Source organism: Pongo pygmaeus, chromosome 20 (genome assembly GCF_028885625.2).
Source record: "Pongo pygmaeus isolate AG05252 chromosome 20, NHGRI_mPonPyg2-v2.0_pri, whole genome shotgun sequence".
NCBI lineage: Eukaryota > Metazoa > Chordata > Mammalia > Primates > Hominidae > Pongo > Pongo pygmaeus.
The window spans coordinates 17,351,340-17,371,721 of record NC_072393.2 but is presented as its reverse complement, the minus strand read 5'-3'; the positions used below and the strand labels follow the sequence as shown (position 1 = coordinate 17,371,721).

The following is a 20,382-nucleotide window of genomic DNA, read 5'->3' as shown; positions in this document are numbered from 1 at the left end:
AAATTTTGCAGTATTCATTAAGTCCAACTTGTCTACTCTTTTTTTTTTTGCCTGTACCTTTGTTTTCATATCCGTGAAATCATTGTCAGACCCAACGTCATGAAGCTTTTGCCCTGTTTTCTTCTAATAGTTTTATAGTTTTGGTTTTTACTTTTAGGTCATGGATTCATTTTTGAGTTAACTTTTGTATATGGTGTTAGGTAAGGTCCAAATTCATTCTTTTGCATATGGATGTTTGCTTTTTCTAGCAATATTTGTTAAAAAGATTGTCTTTTCCGTAAAGTATCTTGAAGCCCTTGTCGAAAATCATTTGACTATGTTGTCAAGGTTTATTCCTGGGCTCTCTGTTTGATTCCATTGGTCTGTATGTCTGTCTTTATGCCAGTAACACATTGATTTGATTATGGTAGCTTTGTGGTAAGTTTTGAAGTGTGAGCTCTCCAGCTTTATTCTTCTGGTTTCTTTCTTTGGCCACCAGAGTCCCTTGAGATGCATGCAAAATCTCAAGGTGGAGTTTTCTATTTCTGCAAAATAAAATAAAATAAAAAGTCATTGGGCTTTATGATAGAGGTTCCATTGAATCTATAGATCACTTTGGGTAGTTTTGACATTTTAACAAGTCTTCTGATCCATGAACATGGGATATGTTTTCATTTATTTATGTCTTTTTTTGTCTTTTTTAGTTTCTTTCAATAATCTTTGTGTGTGTGAGTGACAGGGATCTCACTCTGTTGCCGAGGCTGGACTGCAGTGGCAGGATCACAGCTCACTGCACCCTCGACCACCTGGGCTCAAGTGAATCCCCCACTTCAGCCTCCTGAGTGGCTGGGCCTACAGGCATGTGTCACTATACCCACCTAATTTTTAAATTTTTTGTAGCGACAAGGTCTCATTATCTTGCCCAGGGTGGTCTGGAACTCCTGGGCTCAGACAGTCTCCCACCTCGGCCTCCCAGAGTGCTGGGATTACAGGCATGAGCCACTGTGCCCAGCCCATGTTTTCTATTAGAGTCAGGGCTGAGGAACAGTTTTTTCCTTTTGCCGCTTTTGTGATGCCTTCAATGCTTGTTTCTAAGCTCCTAGGGTGCCTCTCTGAGCCATCCAGCGTGGGTCATCCATGCCCACTTGCCCCCCCGAGGCATGGCCGTGGAGAAGGGCCCCCCATTATGGCTGTCTGTCTCTCTGCAGTGACCCATCTGGTGAGGAGACACTCAGTGTGAAGGTCCCGGACTCCATCACCAGCTGGGTGGGTGAGGCCGTGGCCCTGTCCTCCTCTCAGGGCTTAGGCATCGCCGAGCCCTCCCTGCTGAAGACCTTCAAGCCCTTCTTCGTGGACTTCACGCTCCCCCCTCTCATCATCCGTGGGGAGCAGGTCAAGATCCCACTCAATGTCTACAACTACATGGGCACTTGTGCCGAGGTACTCAGCCCCCCAAATACATAGCCTTCTTCCATTCAGTGGGGAGTTGGGACTGCACTGGTGCTATAAGGGAGGCAGGGGTGGGACAGTGTCGGCTTGGGGGATTTAGGAGGGCGAGATCCTCTATGATGTTGGGGAGGAAGGGATGGGTGGGCTCAGCCTGGGGGGCTTTGGGGAGGATGCGTCATCTGTGCTATCAGGGAGGCAGGAGTGGGATGAGATCAGCCTCTGATTCACCAACCGTCAAAGCCAGGTGAGGAGGAGGTGGGGAAGCATGTGTGTGAGTGAGAGGGACTTCGTGTAAGTGGAGCCGTCGTCCCTGACTCCCTGGCCTAGCAAGGGCGTGCCTGGACTGGTATCATACATGATAGCATGGAGCTTTCTCTGTAAAGGGCCAGATAGGAAATATTTCCGTCTTTGCCGGCCGTACAATCCCTGTGGCAGCAACTCAACTCAGCCCTTATAGCATAAAAGCAACCTAGATGATCTCTTACCTGAACAGATGTGGCTGTGTTCCAATAAAACTTGATTTCTAGACACCACAATCCAAACTCCATAGAATTTTCACCTGTCGCAAAATAATCATTCTTTTAATTTTTTTCCCCTCCTAACCATTTGAAAAAGATGAAAACCATCTTTAGCTTGTGGGCCCCACAGAGACAGGTGGTGGATCTGGTTTGGCCTGTGGGTCTTAATTCGCAGACCCCCCGCAAAGTACCAGGAAATCCTGGTGGTGAACAGAGAGAGTGCTTGGAATCCCGGTTTATACTCGTAGAGCTGCTGATCTTGGGCACGTTATTCAATCTGTTGGTGTGTCGGAGCCTCGCTGGGGGTTAAAGGGTTAAATGAGTTAGTCTCAGTAGACACTGAGAACATGAAGCAGGGCTGTTTTTCGATGATATTATTGGGGTTCCAGTGTCTGCCAGAGGTGTGCAGTGAAGGCCAAAGTTCTCTCTTGGAGGCGGCAGGAAAGGCTGCTGTCTTAGTCTCCTTGGGCTAGTAAGGTAGCCCAAACCAGGTGGCTTACAACAACAGAAATGTATTGTCCCACAGTTCACGAGAAGAAGTGTGAAGGCAAGGTATCATCAGGGCTGGTCCCTTTTGGAGGCCCTGAGGGAGAATCTGTCTATGCCTTTCTTTCTCTTTTTTTTTTTTTTTGAGACAGGGCCTTACTCTATTACCCAGGCTGGAGTGCACTGGTACAATCACAGCTCATTACAGCCTTGACCTCCTGGGCTCAAGCAACCCCCATCCTCAGCCTCTCAAGTAGCTGGGACTACAGGTGTGCACCACCGCACCCGGCTAATTATTTTATTTCATTTTCGTAGAGATGGCATGTTGCTTAGGCTGGTCTCGAACTCCTGGCCTCAAGTGACCCTCCCACCTCGGCCTGCCAGAGTGCTGGGATTACAGGCATGAGTCACTGCACTCGGCCCCTCTCTACCTCTCTCTTGGCTTCTAGTGGCTTGTGCCAGTATCAGAAGACCCCGTCACCCAGGATGTGAGATCCAAGCTCAACCTTGGAGCGAAGTGGTTTGTGTTTAGATCCCACTCACTCAGTTTTGGTGGGGCATGTAATTCTGCAGCTGGTGCTGGGCTGACAATTTTACTTGCATTTTTTTTTTTTTTTTTTTTTTTTTGAGACAGGGTCTCGCTCTGTTGCCCAGGCTGGAGTGCAGTGGCATGATCTTGGCTCACTGCAACCTCCGCCTCCTGGGTTCAAGCGATTCTCCTGCCTCAGCCTCCCGAGTAGCTGGGATTACAGGTGCCCGCCACCATGCCTAGCTAATTTTTATATTTTTAGTAGAGACGGGGTTTCACTATGTTGGCCAGGCTGGTCTCGAACTCCTGACCTTAAGCCATCTGCCTGCCTTGGCCTCCCAAAATGCTGGGATTACAGGCATGAGCCACCACACCCGGCCACCTTCATCATCTTATCAAGTTCCTGTGTGGGCTGAGGAAGAAGGGTCTCTGATGGAATCGTTCACCATTAGGAAGCTCAAAGGAGCATTGTCATGGGTTCAGGGGCCTCCAGGGAGTGAGTGGCGGAGCTGTGTGTTAGAATCAATGTCTACGGGTGCCGGGACAGCCCAGAAAATGGGAAGTCCCCCGAACCTGATAGTCTGCAGGTGATGTTTGAGTCAGGCATCGGGGCGGGAAGGGCATTTGCAAAGAGGGAATAGCATGTACAAGCAATAGAAGCAGGAGGCAGCTTGACCTTTCCTGGGTCCTGCCTCAGACACAGTTTGGCTTGGCTTTGGGGTCTGGTCAGGGAAGATGGAAAAGCAGGTGAGGAGGAAGAGGACGAGGAGGTCAGAGGCTCCTGCCATTGTCTGGGCAAGAGGCAAGGAGGCAGGAAGCAACCAAGGCAACGGTCACAGGGTGGCTTCGGTGAGGGATAAATGGGAGGTGTTAGACTCAGAATGGCCAGGGAGTGGTGCCCAGAATCCTAGCTTCAGTCCTAACCTTTACAATCCATCCTTTACCATTCTTTTTATATGGATTATGGTTGGGAGGAATAGGATCTCGGTTTCCAAAAGAAAGAATACACACAGACTATGCCCCGACCTGTAGGGTGGCCCCTAAAGGGAGGCTTCCCTCTGAAACCTGTGAGCAGAATCCCCAGGTGTCCAGATTGGCTCTGAGCACATGCTGGTGTCTAGCTTTTCCAGTAGGAAGAAGGAAGTCCTGCTAGGCAGTGTATGTGCTTAAGGACCACCCCAGCTCGTATGACCGTCCCCAGGACAGAGAAAACAGACCCATTCAGACCCTCCAGTGGGGAGTGCTGGTCATTTCACTCAGGACCTGGAAAATGGCTCATTGACACTGTTGAGTTTCTTTCTTTCTCCTTCCTTCCTCCCTCCCTCCCTCCCTCTCTCAACTTCCTTCCTTCCTTTCTCTCCTTCCTTTCTTTCTTTCTTTCTTTCTTCTTTCTTTTCTCTCTCTCTTTATTTCTCTTTCTTTCTTTCTCCCTTCCCTCCCCCTCCCCTCCCCCTCCCCTCCCCTCCCCTTCCCTTCCTTTCCCTTCTCCTCCCTTCCCTTCCCTTCTCTTCTCTTCCCTTCCCTTCCCTTCCCTTCCCCTCCCTTCCCCTCTCTTCCCCTCCCTTCCCCTCCTTTCCCTTCCTTTCCCTTCCTTTCCCCTTCTTTCCTTTTCTTCTTCTTTTGATGGAGTCTCGCTCTGTTGCCCAGGCTGGAGTGCAGTGGTGTGATCTCAGCTTACTGCAACCTCCACCTCCTAGGTTCAAGGATTCCTTTGCCTCAGCCTCCTGAGTAGCTGGGATTACAGGTGCCCGCCACTACGCCCAGTCTTTAGTACAGACGGGGTTTCCCTATGTTGGCCAAGCTGGTGTCAAACTCCTGACCTCAGGTGATCTGCCTGCCTCGGCCTCCCACAGTGCTGGGATTACAGGTGTGAGCCACCGCACCCGGCCTCTTTCTTTCTTCCTAGGAAAATGCTACCTCGAGGGGGATGTGGGGATTCCTGATGTGCACCCTGCCGCAGCCATTGGCTCTCAGATCTAGCTGGGCCTTTCCTTTGGCAGGATTCAGGACTCTGTCACGGGTGCCACTTCACATTTTCCCCACATCCTTCCCTCCATGTCACACCTGCAGCCTCTGTGCCAGCCCTTGGGTGGGACAACATTCTGAGGCTCAGCAATCACTCATGTCTTGATCAGCCGTTTCTTTAGTTCCTAGTGGGGCACCCAGTAGGTGCTCCATATATGCTGGTTGAAGAAATGGATGTGGAGCAAAGATTTCCTCTTAGATGGAGGGGTTGCAAATGTGCTTGCATATGCACCCACAGTGCACACGCACACACCCCTCAAAATGCATACACATGCACACAGAGACCAGTATGTGTGAGCATGCACATGATGCACCCACACATGTCGTCATGGCATACATATGCACATGTACATGATACATGTATACACATGCCATACTTGCACATCTATACACAGACATGCACATGGAGACCCATGCATGCATCCATAGCACCTCTGTACCCATATGGGCACACACATGCATGCAGAAACCAGCATGCTCATACACACACACACAATGCATGTCCACATGCCTTCACCCAGTAGATGCACATGTGTGTACATGCATGTATGCACGTGTGTGTGCAATCTGTGCTTGCATCCATGCACACAAGTGTGCACCCAGGGACACATGCATTCACAGCACACACATGCACATGAATACACACACACGTGCGCACACAGAGCTGTACTCTGACATCATGGAGCTGCATGGCTGGCGAGAGGGTCAGGAGAGGCACTCTGTGGACCTGCTGTGGGAGAGGTTGCATCCATCTGGAGTTCTGGAGTGGATGGACATGGAGGAGCGGCAGCCCTGGCTGGAACTGGCAGCTTCAGTCCATGGGAGATCTGGACCTGTGGGGATACGGAGGGCTGTGGGGAGGAGACGGCTCACAGCAAGAGAGATGGACATGGGAAGGCCAAGCGGGGCACCAGACAGCAGAGGGTAGTTTGTTCTGATCGGAAATAGAAAGGGGACCTTCCGGGGGGAGCATGGCTCTTTGAGAGGCTGACAAGTCTGGTACGTGCAGTGTGTTGGTCCTCGAGGCACTGGGAGGGGGCCTGGATTCCAGGCACCATGAGCCAATGCCACCCTCTGCAGGTGTACATGAAGCTCTCGGTTCCCAAGGGCATCCAGTTTGTTGGGCATCCTGGCAAACGCCATCTGACCAAGAAGATGTGTGTGGCCCCCGGGGAGGCTGAGCCCATCTGGGTTGTTCTGTCCTTCAGCGACCTGGGGCTCAACAACATCACAGGTGAGGAACCCACAGTTCTTGGGGTGTCCCCCCTCTCCAGGCCACAAAAGTGTCCTGGCATTGACCCCAGTTGGGGATGAGGGGTGGATGGGGCAGCAGGTAAGGTCAGGACTGTCCCAAGGAAAATGGGACAGCAACTGGGGCAAGCAGGATAGAAGGAATGGGCCCAGGAAGACTGGGGAGGCAGGCCCTGGGGTCTCACCTGTTGGGGGAGCTGGGCTCTTAAGGTGCCAACCCAGTGTGGCACACACACATGCAGACATGCATACACACACATGCATACACACAAATACACACACACACACGTTCACATGTGTAGACATGCATATACACACACAAATCCACACCCCCCCACATGTGTAGACATGCATACACACACACAAATCCACACACACACGTCCACATGTGTAGACATGCCTACACACACAAATCCACACACATGCCCACATATGTAGACATGCATTTACACACACAAATCCTCACACATGCCCACATGTGTAGACATGCATATACACACACACAAATCCACACACACGCCATGTGTAGACATGCCTACACACAAATCCACACACACACGTCTACATGTGTAGACATGCACACACACAAATCCACACACACGCCCACATGTGTAGACATGCATATACACACACACAAATCCACAAACACACACGCCCACATGTGTAGACATGCATATAAACACACAAATCCACACACACCCCCACATGTGTAGACATGCATATACACATACACAAATCCACACACACACATGCCCACATATGTAGACATGCACACACACACAAATCCACACACACCCCCACATGTGTAGACATGCATACACACACACACAAATCCACACACACATGTCCACATGTGTAGACATGCATATACACATGCACAAATCCACACACACACGCCCACATGTGTAGACATGCATATAAACACACAAATCCACACACACACCCACATGTGTTGACATGCATATACACACACAAATCCACACACGCACATGCCTGCATGTGTAGACATGCATACACACACACAAATCCACACACACACATGCCCACATGTGTAGACATGCATATACACACACACAAATCCACACACACACATGCCTGCATGTGTAGACATGCATCACACACACAAATCCACACACACAGACACATGCCTGCACATGCAAACATGCATACACACACACAAATCCATACACACACACATGCCCACATGTGCAGATATGTATTGCACACGCAAACCTGTACAAACACATGCACACACATGCACACATGCATATACACATACAAACTTGTACACACAAACATGGACAAATGCACACACATGCATATACACACAAACACATGTACAGATACACACATGCATATGCACACACAAATTTGCACACACACACAAATGCACACACAAACTCGTGCACACAAACACATGTACAAGTGCATGCATATGCACATGAGCCTGTACATTCAAACACGTGCATATATGTGCAGACATACACACGTGCATGCGTGCACACATCTGCGTATACACACCCACATGCACACACACACATATGCATGCATGCACACACATCTGGGATAAGGATAGGGGTGGGACAGCCCCCATCTTGGGTGGAGACATGTTCTGAGACCAAGACATCAAATTTCTGCAGCCAAAGCCCTTGCTTACGGAGACACAAATTGCTGCCGGGATGGGAGGTCCAGCAAACACCCTGAGGAGAATCACGGCGACAGGAGGGTCTCCATCGGGGTGGATCACGTCAGGCGCAATGTGATGGTTGAGGTAAGGCCGTGTCCTCATCTCTGGTGCTTAGCCAGGGCTTCATTCCTTCAGCCATGAAGCTGGGGCCAGCTGGAGTGTGTGGTCTGAGGCTGAGCCAGGGCCTTGGCAGCCTTCACGGGTTGTGCTTGAGAGCTCAGGGTGCTTGGATTTTGGCGTACTTCCTTGTTGGAGGATCACGGTGGTCCGGTCCCTCCCTAAAGTGCAGAGTGGGCTTTGGCGAAGCAGCCTGGGACTCTTGAGGGGCTGCAGCAAGGGCCCCCTGACCCCTGGGTGAACTATTTAGGAAGACCATGTCCCTCATCTCATGCTTGTGATAGGCATTTGTGGGGACCATGACTCAGCATTTGGGGCATTGTCACTGGATGGCCTGTGTAGGAAGGACACAGAGCTGCAGGGGGCAGGGGCAGGCACCAGGATCTCACAGACCCCCGGCTATGAATCCAGGATTGGCCACTTACCCATGGTCTCGGGAAGCATCCTGGCTTTCCAGCCCCGCTCCATAAGACGAGGGGCTCACCTTCGTAAGATGGGGTGGGAAGCAAGAGATGACACACAGATGTCTCAGGGCTGAGCGTGCAGTAGCCACCATGCCTCATCTTTTCTTGGCTGCTTGGACACATCAGAGCCCTACTGAGGCTCCATTTGGTGCTGCACCAACAGCAGCCCCTAACAGCAGCCCCAAGGGTCTCACATTCCCCAGCGGCCCAGCTGCAAACAGCTGCTCTCCCTCCCTGCTGGGATCCTGCTGGCCCTGAACACAAGTGGCTTCTGTCAGCACCAAGAGTCACGTGCCCACTGGGCAGAGTCAACTCCAGAGTGGAGACAGTGGACAGATCGCCGCTGTAGTGTCATTGATGCAATGTGATGGACTCCTCGGGGACAAGAGTGCTGTCAGGTGGGGACCAAGATCTCTGTGAGCCAGCAGGATGGGATGGTCCCGATGGGGTAACGCAGAGACCCCCAGTCACCCTTTGCCCAGCCAGGGCATCCTCCCTGGGCCACAGCCTTCCCTCCTAAGGCCCAAGAAGGAGGCAGTGAGCCCCTCCGAGCTGCAGAACCTGGACGCCTGGCGTTCTTGCCTCCTCCCTTTACAGAAGGGATTTCTCAATGCACACAGAGGAACTCTTGAGGGTCTCCTTCCCCGGAGCCTTTCCTCCCATCCATGCCACAGAACTGTCTCTGCACCTGCAGTATCCACTTGTCCAGCTTCCTGCGGGCAGCTCTGGGGAAAGATATAGGCGTCAGAAGACTTGAAATGTTGATGCAAAAGATGAAGCTACAATTAGAAAAGCAATTTATGAAACAAGAGGCACCAGGATGTGCGGCTTGATAAAGCAGCAAAGTGTTCCTCCTGCCTTTTCCCACCAGAGGGCTGTAGGTGCCACCTGCTGAGCTGGACTTAGGAGCAAGAAGCTGAATAGGATGCATGGGCCAGTGGGGAAGCATCACCTGTGCATGGCCCATCATGGGCGCTGTACCAGGGTGGGGATGGCTTGGCAGGTGCAAGGAGTACGGACACTGCTCTGCCTTGCTCCCCTGCTGGCCTGCAAGGGGACTACGATCCTCTATGTCTGCTGGGAGGCTGAGAGTTTTCAATCATCTCCACGTGAATTTCACTTCAGTGAAATTCCAAGGAGCAAAGAGGAGGCAGAAATAATTCAGGCCTCACTGGAGTGATAGGAGGGCTGGCCAGCCAGGGAGTGGGCTCTGGAGTGAGAGCCCCAGATTTGGATGGAACCGCTGGATGGTTAAATGAGAGTGTCGGTGGAAAGCCTCTCATGGTGTCTGGCCTGTTTACTAAAGACCCATGTGCTGTTGTCACACAGGCATTTATAACAGTCAACTGGGGAATCCCAGACCAAAGTCAGGAATACACTTTCTATTTTAGGAAATGTCCATCAGCTGATGAATTAGAGAAATGAATGTGGGTCAATGAAATGCAGTTCCTCAATGCAATGGAATATTATTCAGCTGTGAAATGGAGTGAAGGGCCGGGTGCAGTGGCTCACACCTGTAATCCTCGTGCTTTGGGAGGCTGAGGCAGGAGGATGGCTTGAGGCCAGAAGTTGGAGGCTGCAGTGAGCTATGATTATGCCACTATACTCCAGCCTGGAAAACAGAGCCAGACCCTGTCTAAATGAATGAATAAATAAGTAAATAAAGCACTGATCCATGCTACAACGTGGATAAACCTAGAAAACGTGATACGAGTGAAAGAAGACAGACACAGGCCGGGCACGGTGGCTCACGCCTGTAGTCCCAGCACTTTGGGAGGCCAAGGTGGGCAGATCACCTGAAGTCAGGAGTTCGAGACCAGCCTGGGCAACATGGCAAAACCCTGTCCCTACTAAAAATACAAAAATTAGCTGGGCATGGTGGCACACACCTGTCGTCCCAGCTCCTCAGGAGGCTGAGGAGGGAAGCTTGCTTGAGTCCAGGGGGTGGGAGTTACAGTGAGCAACAGAGGGACTCTTGTGACATTGCACTCTAGCCTGGGCGACAGAGCCAGGCCCTGTCTCAAAAAAAAAAAAAAGTCAAACACAAAAGGCCACATGGTGTATGATTCAATTTATATGAAATGCCCAGAACAGGCAAATCCAGAGAGGCCGAAAGGAATGAAGCACAGATCTGTACTACAAGGTTGTAGAAACGCCCAGCCAGAGCTAGTATTCGTGGCATCATGCAGGCTGCATGTTCTGAGATCTGGCCCTGAGCCGGAAAGGGCACAGAGACAAAGGAGGTTGGAACCAGGATGGACAAGTGCAGCCCGAGATGGGCTAACACTCAAGGAGCAAACCCAAGCCACGGCAGAGGGGCAGAGTGGAAGAGATGGGCATCATTGAGGAAGCCGGCTGTGGGGTCCTCTGTGAGCTGAGTCAGCAGAGGTTTCTTGGGACCCAGAAACCATGAGGGGCCCCTGGATTTGTGCCCAGGGCCCCAGCCAATGGTCAGCCAGAGGCACAGTGCATCCTTGTTATGTTAGTTCCTTCTTACATTGCTATAAAGAAATACCTGAGACTGGGTTATTTATTTATTAATTTATTTATATTATTACTAGTTTTCGAGATGGAGTCTCACTCTGTCGCCCAGGCTGGAGTGTAGTGGTACAATCTCAGCTCACTGCACCCTCCACCTCCCAGGTTCAAGTGATTCTTCTTTCTCAGCCTCCTGAGTAGCGGGGACTACAGGCGTGCACCACCACACCCGGCTAATTTTTGTATTTTTAGTAGAGACGGGGTTTCACCATGTTGGCCAGGTTGGTCTTGAACTCCTGACCTTAGGTGATCCGCCTGCCTCGGTCTCCCAAAGTGCTGGGATTACAAGCATGAGCAACCATGCCCAGTCATGACTGGATAATTAGTAAAGAAAAGAGGTTTAATTGGCTCACAGTTCGGTAGGCTGTACAGGAAGCATGGCTGGAGAGGCCTCAGGAAACTTACAATCATGGCAGGAGGTGAAGGAGAAGCAGGCGTGTCTTACATGGCTGGAGCAGGAGGAGGAGGGAAGGGGGAGGTACTTCACAGTTTTGTTGTTGTTGTTGTTTTCAGATGGAGTCTCGCTCTGTCGCCAGGCTGGAGTGCAGTGGCGTGATCTCAGCTCGTTGCAACCTCCACCCCCCTGGTTCAAGCGAGTCTCCTGCCTCAGCCTCCCGAATAGCTGGGATTACAGGCACCCGCCACCACGACCGGATAATTTTTATATTTTTAGTAGAGATGGGGTTTCACCATGTTGGCCAGGATGGTCTCTATCTCTTGACCTCATGATTCGCTCACCTCGGCCTCCCAAAGTGCTGGGATTACAGGCGTGAGCCACTGTGCCCAGCCGCTTCACAGTTTTAAACAACCAGATCTCATGAGAACTCACTCATTATCGCGAGAACAGCAAGGGGGAAATCTGCCCCCATGATCCAATCACCTTGCACCAGGCCCCTCTTCCAACATTGAGGAATACAATTCAACATGAGATTTGGGCGGGGACACAAATCCAAACCATATCACTCGCCACCAGCAAAATGGATCTGGTTCTGTCTCTATGGATTTGTCCACTGGACATTTTGTATCAATGGAATCATACAACATGTGGCCTTTTGAGTCTGGCTTCTCTCACTCAGCACAATATGTTCAGGGTTCATCCACGGTGCAGCATGGATCCGTGCTTGCTTCTATGGCCCAATCGTATTCCATTGGATGGATGGACCACATTTTCTTTATCCGTTCACCTATGGTGGACATTTGGGTTATGCACAATTTTTAGGATTATGCAGCTGTTAAAAAGCTACCATGAGGCCAGGCACCGTGGCTCATGCCTGTAATCCCAGCACTTTGGGAGGCCGAGGCAGGTGGATCACCTGAGGCCAGGAGTTCGAGACCAGCCTGGCCAACATGGTGAAACCCTGTCTCTACTAAACTATACAAAAAATTAGCCAGGCATGGTGGCAGGCACTTGTAATCCCAGCTACTCAGGAGGCTGAGACAGGAGAATTGCTTGAACCTGGGAGGCAGAGGTTGCAGTGAGCCGAGACTGTGCCACTGGACTCCAGCCTGGGCGACAGAGCGAGACTCCATCTCAAAAACGAAAAACAAAAAACCACCGTGGGTTACAATGGCCTAGCCCTGCCCATTGCTCCAAATCCTTTTCCCAACAAGGTGCCAGGCTGGTAGACAGGGGGTTACTGAGGCCTAAGCAATGCTTCTGGGGCCTTCCCTGGTGCCCCCTAGCTTAGCAAATGACCCGTGGGCTCCACATCGGGCCTGGCAGGTGTGAGATGAAATCCTGGCAGGTGGACGGCTCGGTGTAGCCTGAGATGGTGTCCTCGGCCTCTCAGCACCAACCCTGGGAAGTTTACTAGGAAGTGGATGTGAGTGGGGACAAGCATCTCCTGGACTCATCAGTATAGACAAATGACAATTTCAAGGAGAGCTTTGGAATGAAAGTAGGTAAGGATGAGAAAATATAACAAGAACTGACTGTCAGTAGCACTGAGAAGACTCCAGACCCCTTCTAAAGCATGATAACCCCGTCACAAGGTGAGGTTAGTGGTCTTTATCCCCATCTTAGAGATGCTGAAATGGGGGTCCAGAGAGGTTGAGTGAGTGGCCCTAAGCCAGTCAGCAGGAATGGTTGTATTAGGATTCACCAGAGAAACAGAAATCCCCCCAACACACATACATAGAATGAGATTTGTTATATACACACACTCCCACACATACATCTGTAGGATAGGTCTATCATAAGGTACTGGCTCATGTGCTTATAGAAGCCGAGAAGTTTACAAGCTGCCCTCTGCAAGATAGAGGAGACCCAGGAGGCCGGGCGTGGTGGCTCACTCCTGTAATCCTAGCACTTTGGGAGGCTGAGGCAGGCAGATCACCTGAGGTCAGGAGTTCGAGACTAGCCTGGCCAGCATAGTGAAACCCTGTCTCTACTAAAAATACAAAAATTAGCTGGACCTGGTGGTGGGTGCCTGTAATGCCCGCTACTCGGGAGGCTGAGGCAGGAGGATCACTTGAACTCAGGAGGCAGAGGTTGCAGTGAACTGAGATCACACCATTGCACTCCAGCCTGGGCAACAGAGTGATACTCCATCTAAAAAACAAAAAACAAAAAACAAAACAACAACAACAACAACAACAAAACAAGCTAGAGACCCAGGAAAGCCAGTGGTGTAGCTGGAAGGCCTGAGAGCTGGAGAACCAATGGTGTAGATTCCAGCCCAGGTCTGAAGGCCTGGGAACCAGGAGCAGGAGAAGATCGATGTCCCAGCTCAAGAAGTTGGGCAGAGAGTGGAACCAATCTTCCTCTGCCTTGTTCTATCAGGAGATGTTTAACAGCTTGGATGGTGCCCACTCACATTGGAGAGGGCCGTGTGCCCTACTCAGTCCTCCAACACCAATGCTGATCTCTTGTGGAAGCACTTCCTGGACACGCCCAAATAGAGTGTTTAACCAGCTACCTGGGCATCCTGGAGCCCAGTCCAGTTGACACCTAAAATTGACCATCCTAGGCTGGGCGCGGTGGCTCATGCCTGTAATCCCAGCATTTTGGGAGGCCAAGGCAGGCGGATCGCTTGAGGTCAGGAGTTTGAGACTAGCCTGGCCAACATGGCAAAATCCCATCTCCACTAAAAATATAAAAAATTAGCCTGGCGTGGTGGCATGTGCCTGTAGTCCCAGCTACTTGGGAGGCTGAGGCGTGAGAATTGCTTAAACCCAGGAGGCAGAGGTTTCAATGAGCTGAGATCACACCACTGCACTCCAGCCTGGGCGACAGAGTGAGGCTCTGTCTCTAGATAGATAAATAGATAAATAAATAAATAAATAAAATTGACCATCCTAATGGGGAAAGGCGTTGCCAGGCCTCCTGTCTGCAGTTGCCCCATGTTAACCCTTTGAGGTCTGATCCAAGGGCCCCCACAGGGGCCACGTTGGTCAGACCAAGCTCCGCAAGGTGTAGGGGGTTAAATTCTGGGCATCCCTTTTTAAGAGACTGAGACAGCTGCCTTCCGGTATTTGGGGTCATCCATAGAAGAAGCAGAAATGAGAACCCGGATGAAAGAGACAGGAGACAAGAGATGTGGTGAACAGACAGTGGGACGGAGACCCGTCCTTGGCAGATGCAGGAGCCCCTCTCACAGTGCTGACAGATGTCAAATGAGGCCTCAGAACCTGGCTCATTTGTCCTCATGATGTCCCCTGCCCAGAGGGAGATGGGAGGAAGGGGTTGGCTGGGAGGGTAGGGTAGGAGTGTCGGCCCCATGACAAGTTTAGAAGCAGTTGGTGGGTTTCTTTTGGCCAGCAAGGGGGAGCAGCCTCAGTTTCCCCATTGGATCCTGGGAAGTGGGTGGCCCTGTCCCGCTCCACGCACCTGTGATCTTGGTGTGACCGTGCTGATACCACGTAAACCCTGGAAGCACAGTTATGTGGTCTGGACTTGAAGTCATTGCTGTGGGAGAGCCAGCTGCTCCGCTGAGCTGACCATCCCCCTCACCGCCCCAGCACTCAGTTCTCCTTGTTTCTTTGTTTCAGGCCGAAGGAGTACCCCGGGCGTACACCTACAGTGCGTTCTTCTGTCCCAGTGGTGAGTCCCCCATGCCCATCCTGCTAAGGTGTGGCAACCTGGCTGGGTCAGGACTTTGGCCTTCCCCCTTTCCCACACTGTGGGGGCTGTCCCACTGTAAAGTGAGCACCTGACCTTCCCGGGGGAAGGGGACACTGTGGTTTAGGAAAAGCAATGTCCCAGCTGGGGACAGGCAGAGTCAGTGAGGGTGGGGCATCCACCACGCAGGGAATGAATACACAGGAATGTGCACTGCAGGCACCAAGCAAGAAGGTTAGGCTGGCCGGGCACCGTGGCTCACGCCTATAATCCCAGCACTTTGAGAGCCTGAGCAAGGTGGATCATTTGAAGTCAGGAGTTTGAGACCAGCCTGGCCAACATGGTGAAACTTATCAATACTAAAAGTACAAAGTTGGCCGGGCGTGGTGGCTCACGCCTGTAACCCCAGCACTTTGGGAGGCCGAGGCGGGTGGATCACAAGGTCAGGAGTTCGAGACCAAGCCTGACCAACATGGTGAAACCCCGTCTCTACTAAAAATACAAAAAATTAGCTGGGCCTGGTGGTGCGCACCTGTAATCCCAGCTGCTCAGGAGGCTGAGGCAGGAGAATCACTTGAACCCGGGAGGCAGAGGTTGCAGTGAGCCGAGATCACGCCATTGCCCTCCAGCCTGGGTGACAGAGCGAGACTCCAACTCAAAAAAAAAAAAAAAGTAGTTAGCCAGGTGTGGTTGTGTGTGCCTGTAATCCCAGCTACTTGGGAGGTTGAGGCAGGAAAATCTCTTGAACCCAAGAGGTGGAGGTTGCAGTGAGCCGAGATTGCATCACAGCACTCCGGCCTGGGTGACAGAGTGAGACTCTGTCTCAAAACAACAACAACACATGAGGCTGGACCTAAAGATCACACCTTACACAAGAATGAACCCAAAATGGATCATGGACTTACATGTAAAACCATAGTGCTTTTAGAAAAAAGCGTAGGACAGCCTGGGCAACATGGTGAAATCCCATCTCTACAAAAAATTAAACAAACAAAAACTTAGCCAGATGTGGTGGTGCACGCCTGTAGTCCCAGCTACTTGGGAGGTGGAGGTGGGAGGATTGCTTGAGCCCAGGAGGTGGAGGTTGCAGTGAGCCTTTATTGTACCACTACACTCCAGCCTAGTTGACAGAGAGAAAAGCTGTCTCAAAAAAATGAAGTAAGGAAGGGAGGGAGGGACGGAGGGAGGGAAGGAAGAAAGGAAGGAAGGAGGAAGGAAGGAAGGAAGGAAGGAAGGCAGGAAGGGAGAAAGGAAAGAGGAAGGGAAGGAAAGGAAGGAAAAAAAGGAAGGAAGGAGAAAGAAAAGAGGGAAAAAAAGATCTGCTACCTAGAGCCAAGCATATAGTTTTTAGACTTGAAAAGTACAATCTATAAAAGGAAACATTAATAAATAAACCTCATCAAACTTTAAAAGTTTTTTTCTCCACAATAAACCCTGTTAAGGGAGGAACTATAGTCTACAGACTGGGAGAAAACACATTTGCAAACCTTATCAAATTACTAGTTTTTAGAATATATAAAGAAGTCTCCAATTCAGTAGTGAATAAAACAAACCATCTAATTAAAAGTGGGCAAGGCCGACTGTGGTGGCTTACACCTGTAATCCCAGCACTTTGGGAGGCTGAGGCAGGTGGATCACTTGAGGTCAAGAGTTCGAGACCAGCCTGGCCAGCATGGTGAAACTCCATCTCTACAAAAGATACAAAAAAAAAAAAAAAAAATTAGCCAGGCATGGTGGCAGGTGCCTGTGGTCCCAGCTACTTGGGAGGCTGAGGCATGAGAACAGCTTGAACCTGGGAGGCAGAGGTTGCAGTGAGCTGAGATTGCGCCACTGCACTCCAGCCTGGGTGACAGAATGACACTCCATCTCAACAACAACAACAAACAAACAAAAAAGTGGGCAAAAGAAATAACCATACATTTCACCTGAGGAGACATACAGATGGCAAATTGCACATAAAAAGATGTTCAACATCATTTATCATTAGGGAAATGCAAATTACAGCATAATGACATACGCCTACACACCACCTATAAGAATGGCTAAGATTAAAAATAGAGCTGGGCACAGTGGCTCATGCCTGTAATCCCAGCACTTTGAGAGGCCAAGGTGGGTGGAGAGCTTGAGTCCAGAAGTTCACGACCAGCCTGGGCAACATGATGAGACCCTGTCTCTACAAAATATAAAATATTAGCTGGGCATGGTGGCTTGTGCCTGTAGTCCTAGCTACTCGGGAGGCTGAGGTGGGAGGATTGCTTGACCCTGAGAGGCTGAGGTGGCGGTGAACTGTGATGGCACCACCACACTCCAGCCTAGGCGACAGAGTGAGATGCTATCTCAAAAAAAAAAAAAAAAAATAGTGAACACTAAATGATGGCAAAGATGTGGAGAAAGTGGACCACCCAAACATTGCTGGTGGAAATGTAAAATGGTACAGCCACCTTTGGTAGTTTTTAAAAACAGTTTGGTGGTTTCTTAAAAAACTGAGCATGCAACTACCCCACCACTCAGCAGTTGTACTCCTGAGTATTGATCTCAGAGAAACAAAGACTTATGTTCACACAAAAACTTGTACACAGATGTTCATATTAGCTTTATTTGTAGTAGCCCCAAACTGGAAACAGCCCGGATGTCCTTCAGCAGGTGAATGACTTAACAAGCTGTGCATTCAAGCCTTGGAATACTACTCATTAATAACAAGGACAAACTATTGATACATAAAACAACTTGGATGAATCTTGAATGAAGGGAATTGAGTGGGAAGAAAATCCCAAAAGATACATGAATTATTCCATTTATATTTTTGAAATGACAAAATTTTATAAATGGAGGTCATATTAGTGGTTGCCAGGGGTTAGGGAGAGGGAGGAGGAAGTAGGGGATGGATATGGTTATAAATGGGCAATGGTGAGAATCTCTGTGGTGTTGGGAATGTTTAGTACCTTGACTGTGGTGGTGGATTCGTGTACCTACGTATGTGATAAAATTACATGGCACGCACATACAAAGTACAAATAGAATTAGAGAAAGCTGAATAAGATTGATGGATTGTATCAATGTCAATATTCCTGATTGTGATTTTGCCAGATGTTACCATGGGGAGGTGGAGAAATGGGTACAGAGAGCTCTCTGAATTATTTATAACAATTGCATGTGATTATCTTAGCAAAACTTTAAGTTAAAAACATTTTTGAAAGCAATACATATGTACAAATACCATATGATTCCACTTATATGAGGCACTTAGAGTAGTCAAAATCATAGAGAAAGAAAGTAGAATGGTGTTTGCAAGAGGCTGGGGAGAGGAGGGAATAGGGAGCGAGTGTTTAATGTAATGGGTGCAAAGTTACAGTTTTACAAGATGAAAAGAGTTCTTGAAATGGGTGATGGTGGTGGTGGTTGCACAACACTGTGAGAGTACTTAATGCCATTGAACTCTACCCTGAAAAATGGTTAAGATGATAAATTTTATATTATATATATTTTACCACAATTAAAACATTGTAAAGTGAGAAGCAATACATGTGTATTGCAGAAATTTGGGAAGGTAGAAGGAAAAGCATCTCCTCTGGTTCACACCCAAAGAAGACTTCCTTTGACATTTTGTTGTATTTGCTTTCATAGGGTTGATTATTGTTGGTTTTAACATAGTTGTTACTTCATGCACTATATAATTATATATGCTGCATTTTTCACTTAACACATTCTGAGCACTTTTTCTGGTTATTAGGTCTTTATGAACAGCATTTCAAGACAGCCTCAGAATGTTTCATAATAACTATTCCATAATTTAACCATTATGGAGCATTTTAGAACATGTTGTGGAACATTTTGGAACATATTAATGGACTTTCTTATAGTACTTCTACTTTTTAATATTGTAATTAACACTTTTATGAACATATTTATATGAATAGTAAAGCCAATAACATTTTAAATATGTTTATTAAGGCATAATTTACATACAATAAATTGCACACATTTCAATGTACAATTTGGTGAGTTTTAACATGTATGTACGTCTGTGAAACCATTGTCACAACTAAGATAACAAACATTTCCTTCACCTTCACCCCTGTTTACTCCATCACTAGGGACCACTGAGCTGCTTTCTGTCTCTGTAGATTAGTTTGTACTTTCTAGAATTTTATATAAATGGAATCATGTAGTATGTATTCTTTTTGTCTGGTTTCTTTCAGGATAATAATTTTGAGATTCATCCATGGTGCATGTGTCAATAATTCAATCATTTTAAGGCTGAGTAGGATTCCATTGAATGGATATATCACAATGTATTCATCCATTCATCTGTTGATGAACTTTCAAGCTGTTTCGAGTTTGGGAGTATCTCAGATAAAGCTACTATTATCATTTGTGTCTTTTCTGGGTAACATGCTTTCCTTTCTCTTGGGTCAATAGCTAGGAATGAAAGAACAGAATCATATGGTTCGTGTATGTTTAACTTTTTAAGAAACTGCCAACCTGTTTTCTAAAGTGCTCAGGCCATTTTGTATTCCCACCTGCAGTATGTGAGAGTTCCATTTCCTCCCCATCCTCACCCACACTTAGTATTGTTAGTCTTTTTAATTTTAGCCATTCTAATAGATACCCAGTGACATCTCCCTGTGGTTTCAGCTTGCATTTCCATCATGACTAATGATGTTAAGCATATTTTCATTCGCCTGTTTGCTATGAGTATGTCTTTTTTTTTTTTTGGAAAAATGTCTGTTCCAATCTTTTAACCTGTTCAAAATTGAGTTGTACCTTTTTTATTGCATTTTGAGATTTGAAAATATATTCTGGATACAAGTTCTTTATCAGATAAATGCTTTGCAAAAATATTTCTCCCAGACCGTGGCTTATCTTTTCATTCATTCTCTTAATTATATCTTTTGAGAAGCAGAAGTTTTTTTATATTAATTAAGTGCAATTTATTATTTTTTCTTTTTATTCATTAATGCATTTGCTATATTTAAGAAATCTTTGCTAAACCCTGTTTTTTTCCTCAAAATTTTGTAGTTTTAAGTTTTACACTTACAAAGTGGCCATGATTCATTTTGAGTTAATTTTGGATTACCATGCAAGGTATGCATCAAAGTTTATGTTTCTGCATTTGGATAGCCAACTGTTCCAGCACCATTTATTGAAAAGATTATGTTGCCCAAGCTGGTCTTGAACTCCTAGCCTCAAGTGATCTTCCTGCCTCAGCCTCCCAAAGTGTTGGGATTACAGGTGTGAGCCACTGTGCCAAGCCCTTTCTTGCTGTCTTTAAAACTATC

At 48.4% G+C, this 20,382-nt stretch overlaps 1 protein-coding gene across 8 annotated transcripts in view; it reads left to right on the top strand.

Annotated features, from left to right (window-relative positions):
* The window catches only part of CPAMD8 (C3 and PZP like alpha-2-macroglobulin domain containing 8), a 138,366-nt gene that overhangs the window by 75,764 nt on the left and 42,220 nt on the right, over nucleotides 1-20,382 (top strand). For all 8 annotated transcript variants that reach the window (XR_010125092.1, XM_054465910.2, XM_063658932.1 and 5 more), the window contains 4 exons: nucleotides 1,188-1,419; nucleotides 6,067-6,220; nucleotides 7,878-8,008; nucleotides 15,034-15,085. Coding sequence is in view for 7 of the 8 variants with exons in the window: in XM_054465910.2 (XP_054321885.2) it covers nucleotides 1,188-1,419; nucleotides 6,067-6,220; nucleotides 7,878-8,008; nucleotides 15,034-15,085 (569 nt within the window). In the remaining variant the exon portion in view is untranslated. The remainder of the gene's footprint in view (nucleotides 1-1,187; nucleotides 1,420-6,066; nucleotides 6,221-7,877; nucleotides 8,009-15,033; nucleotides 15,086-20,382) is intronic.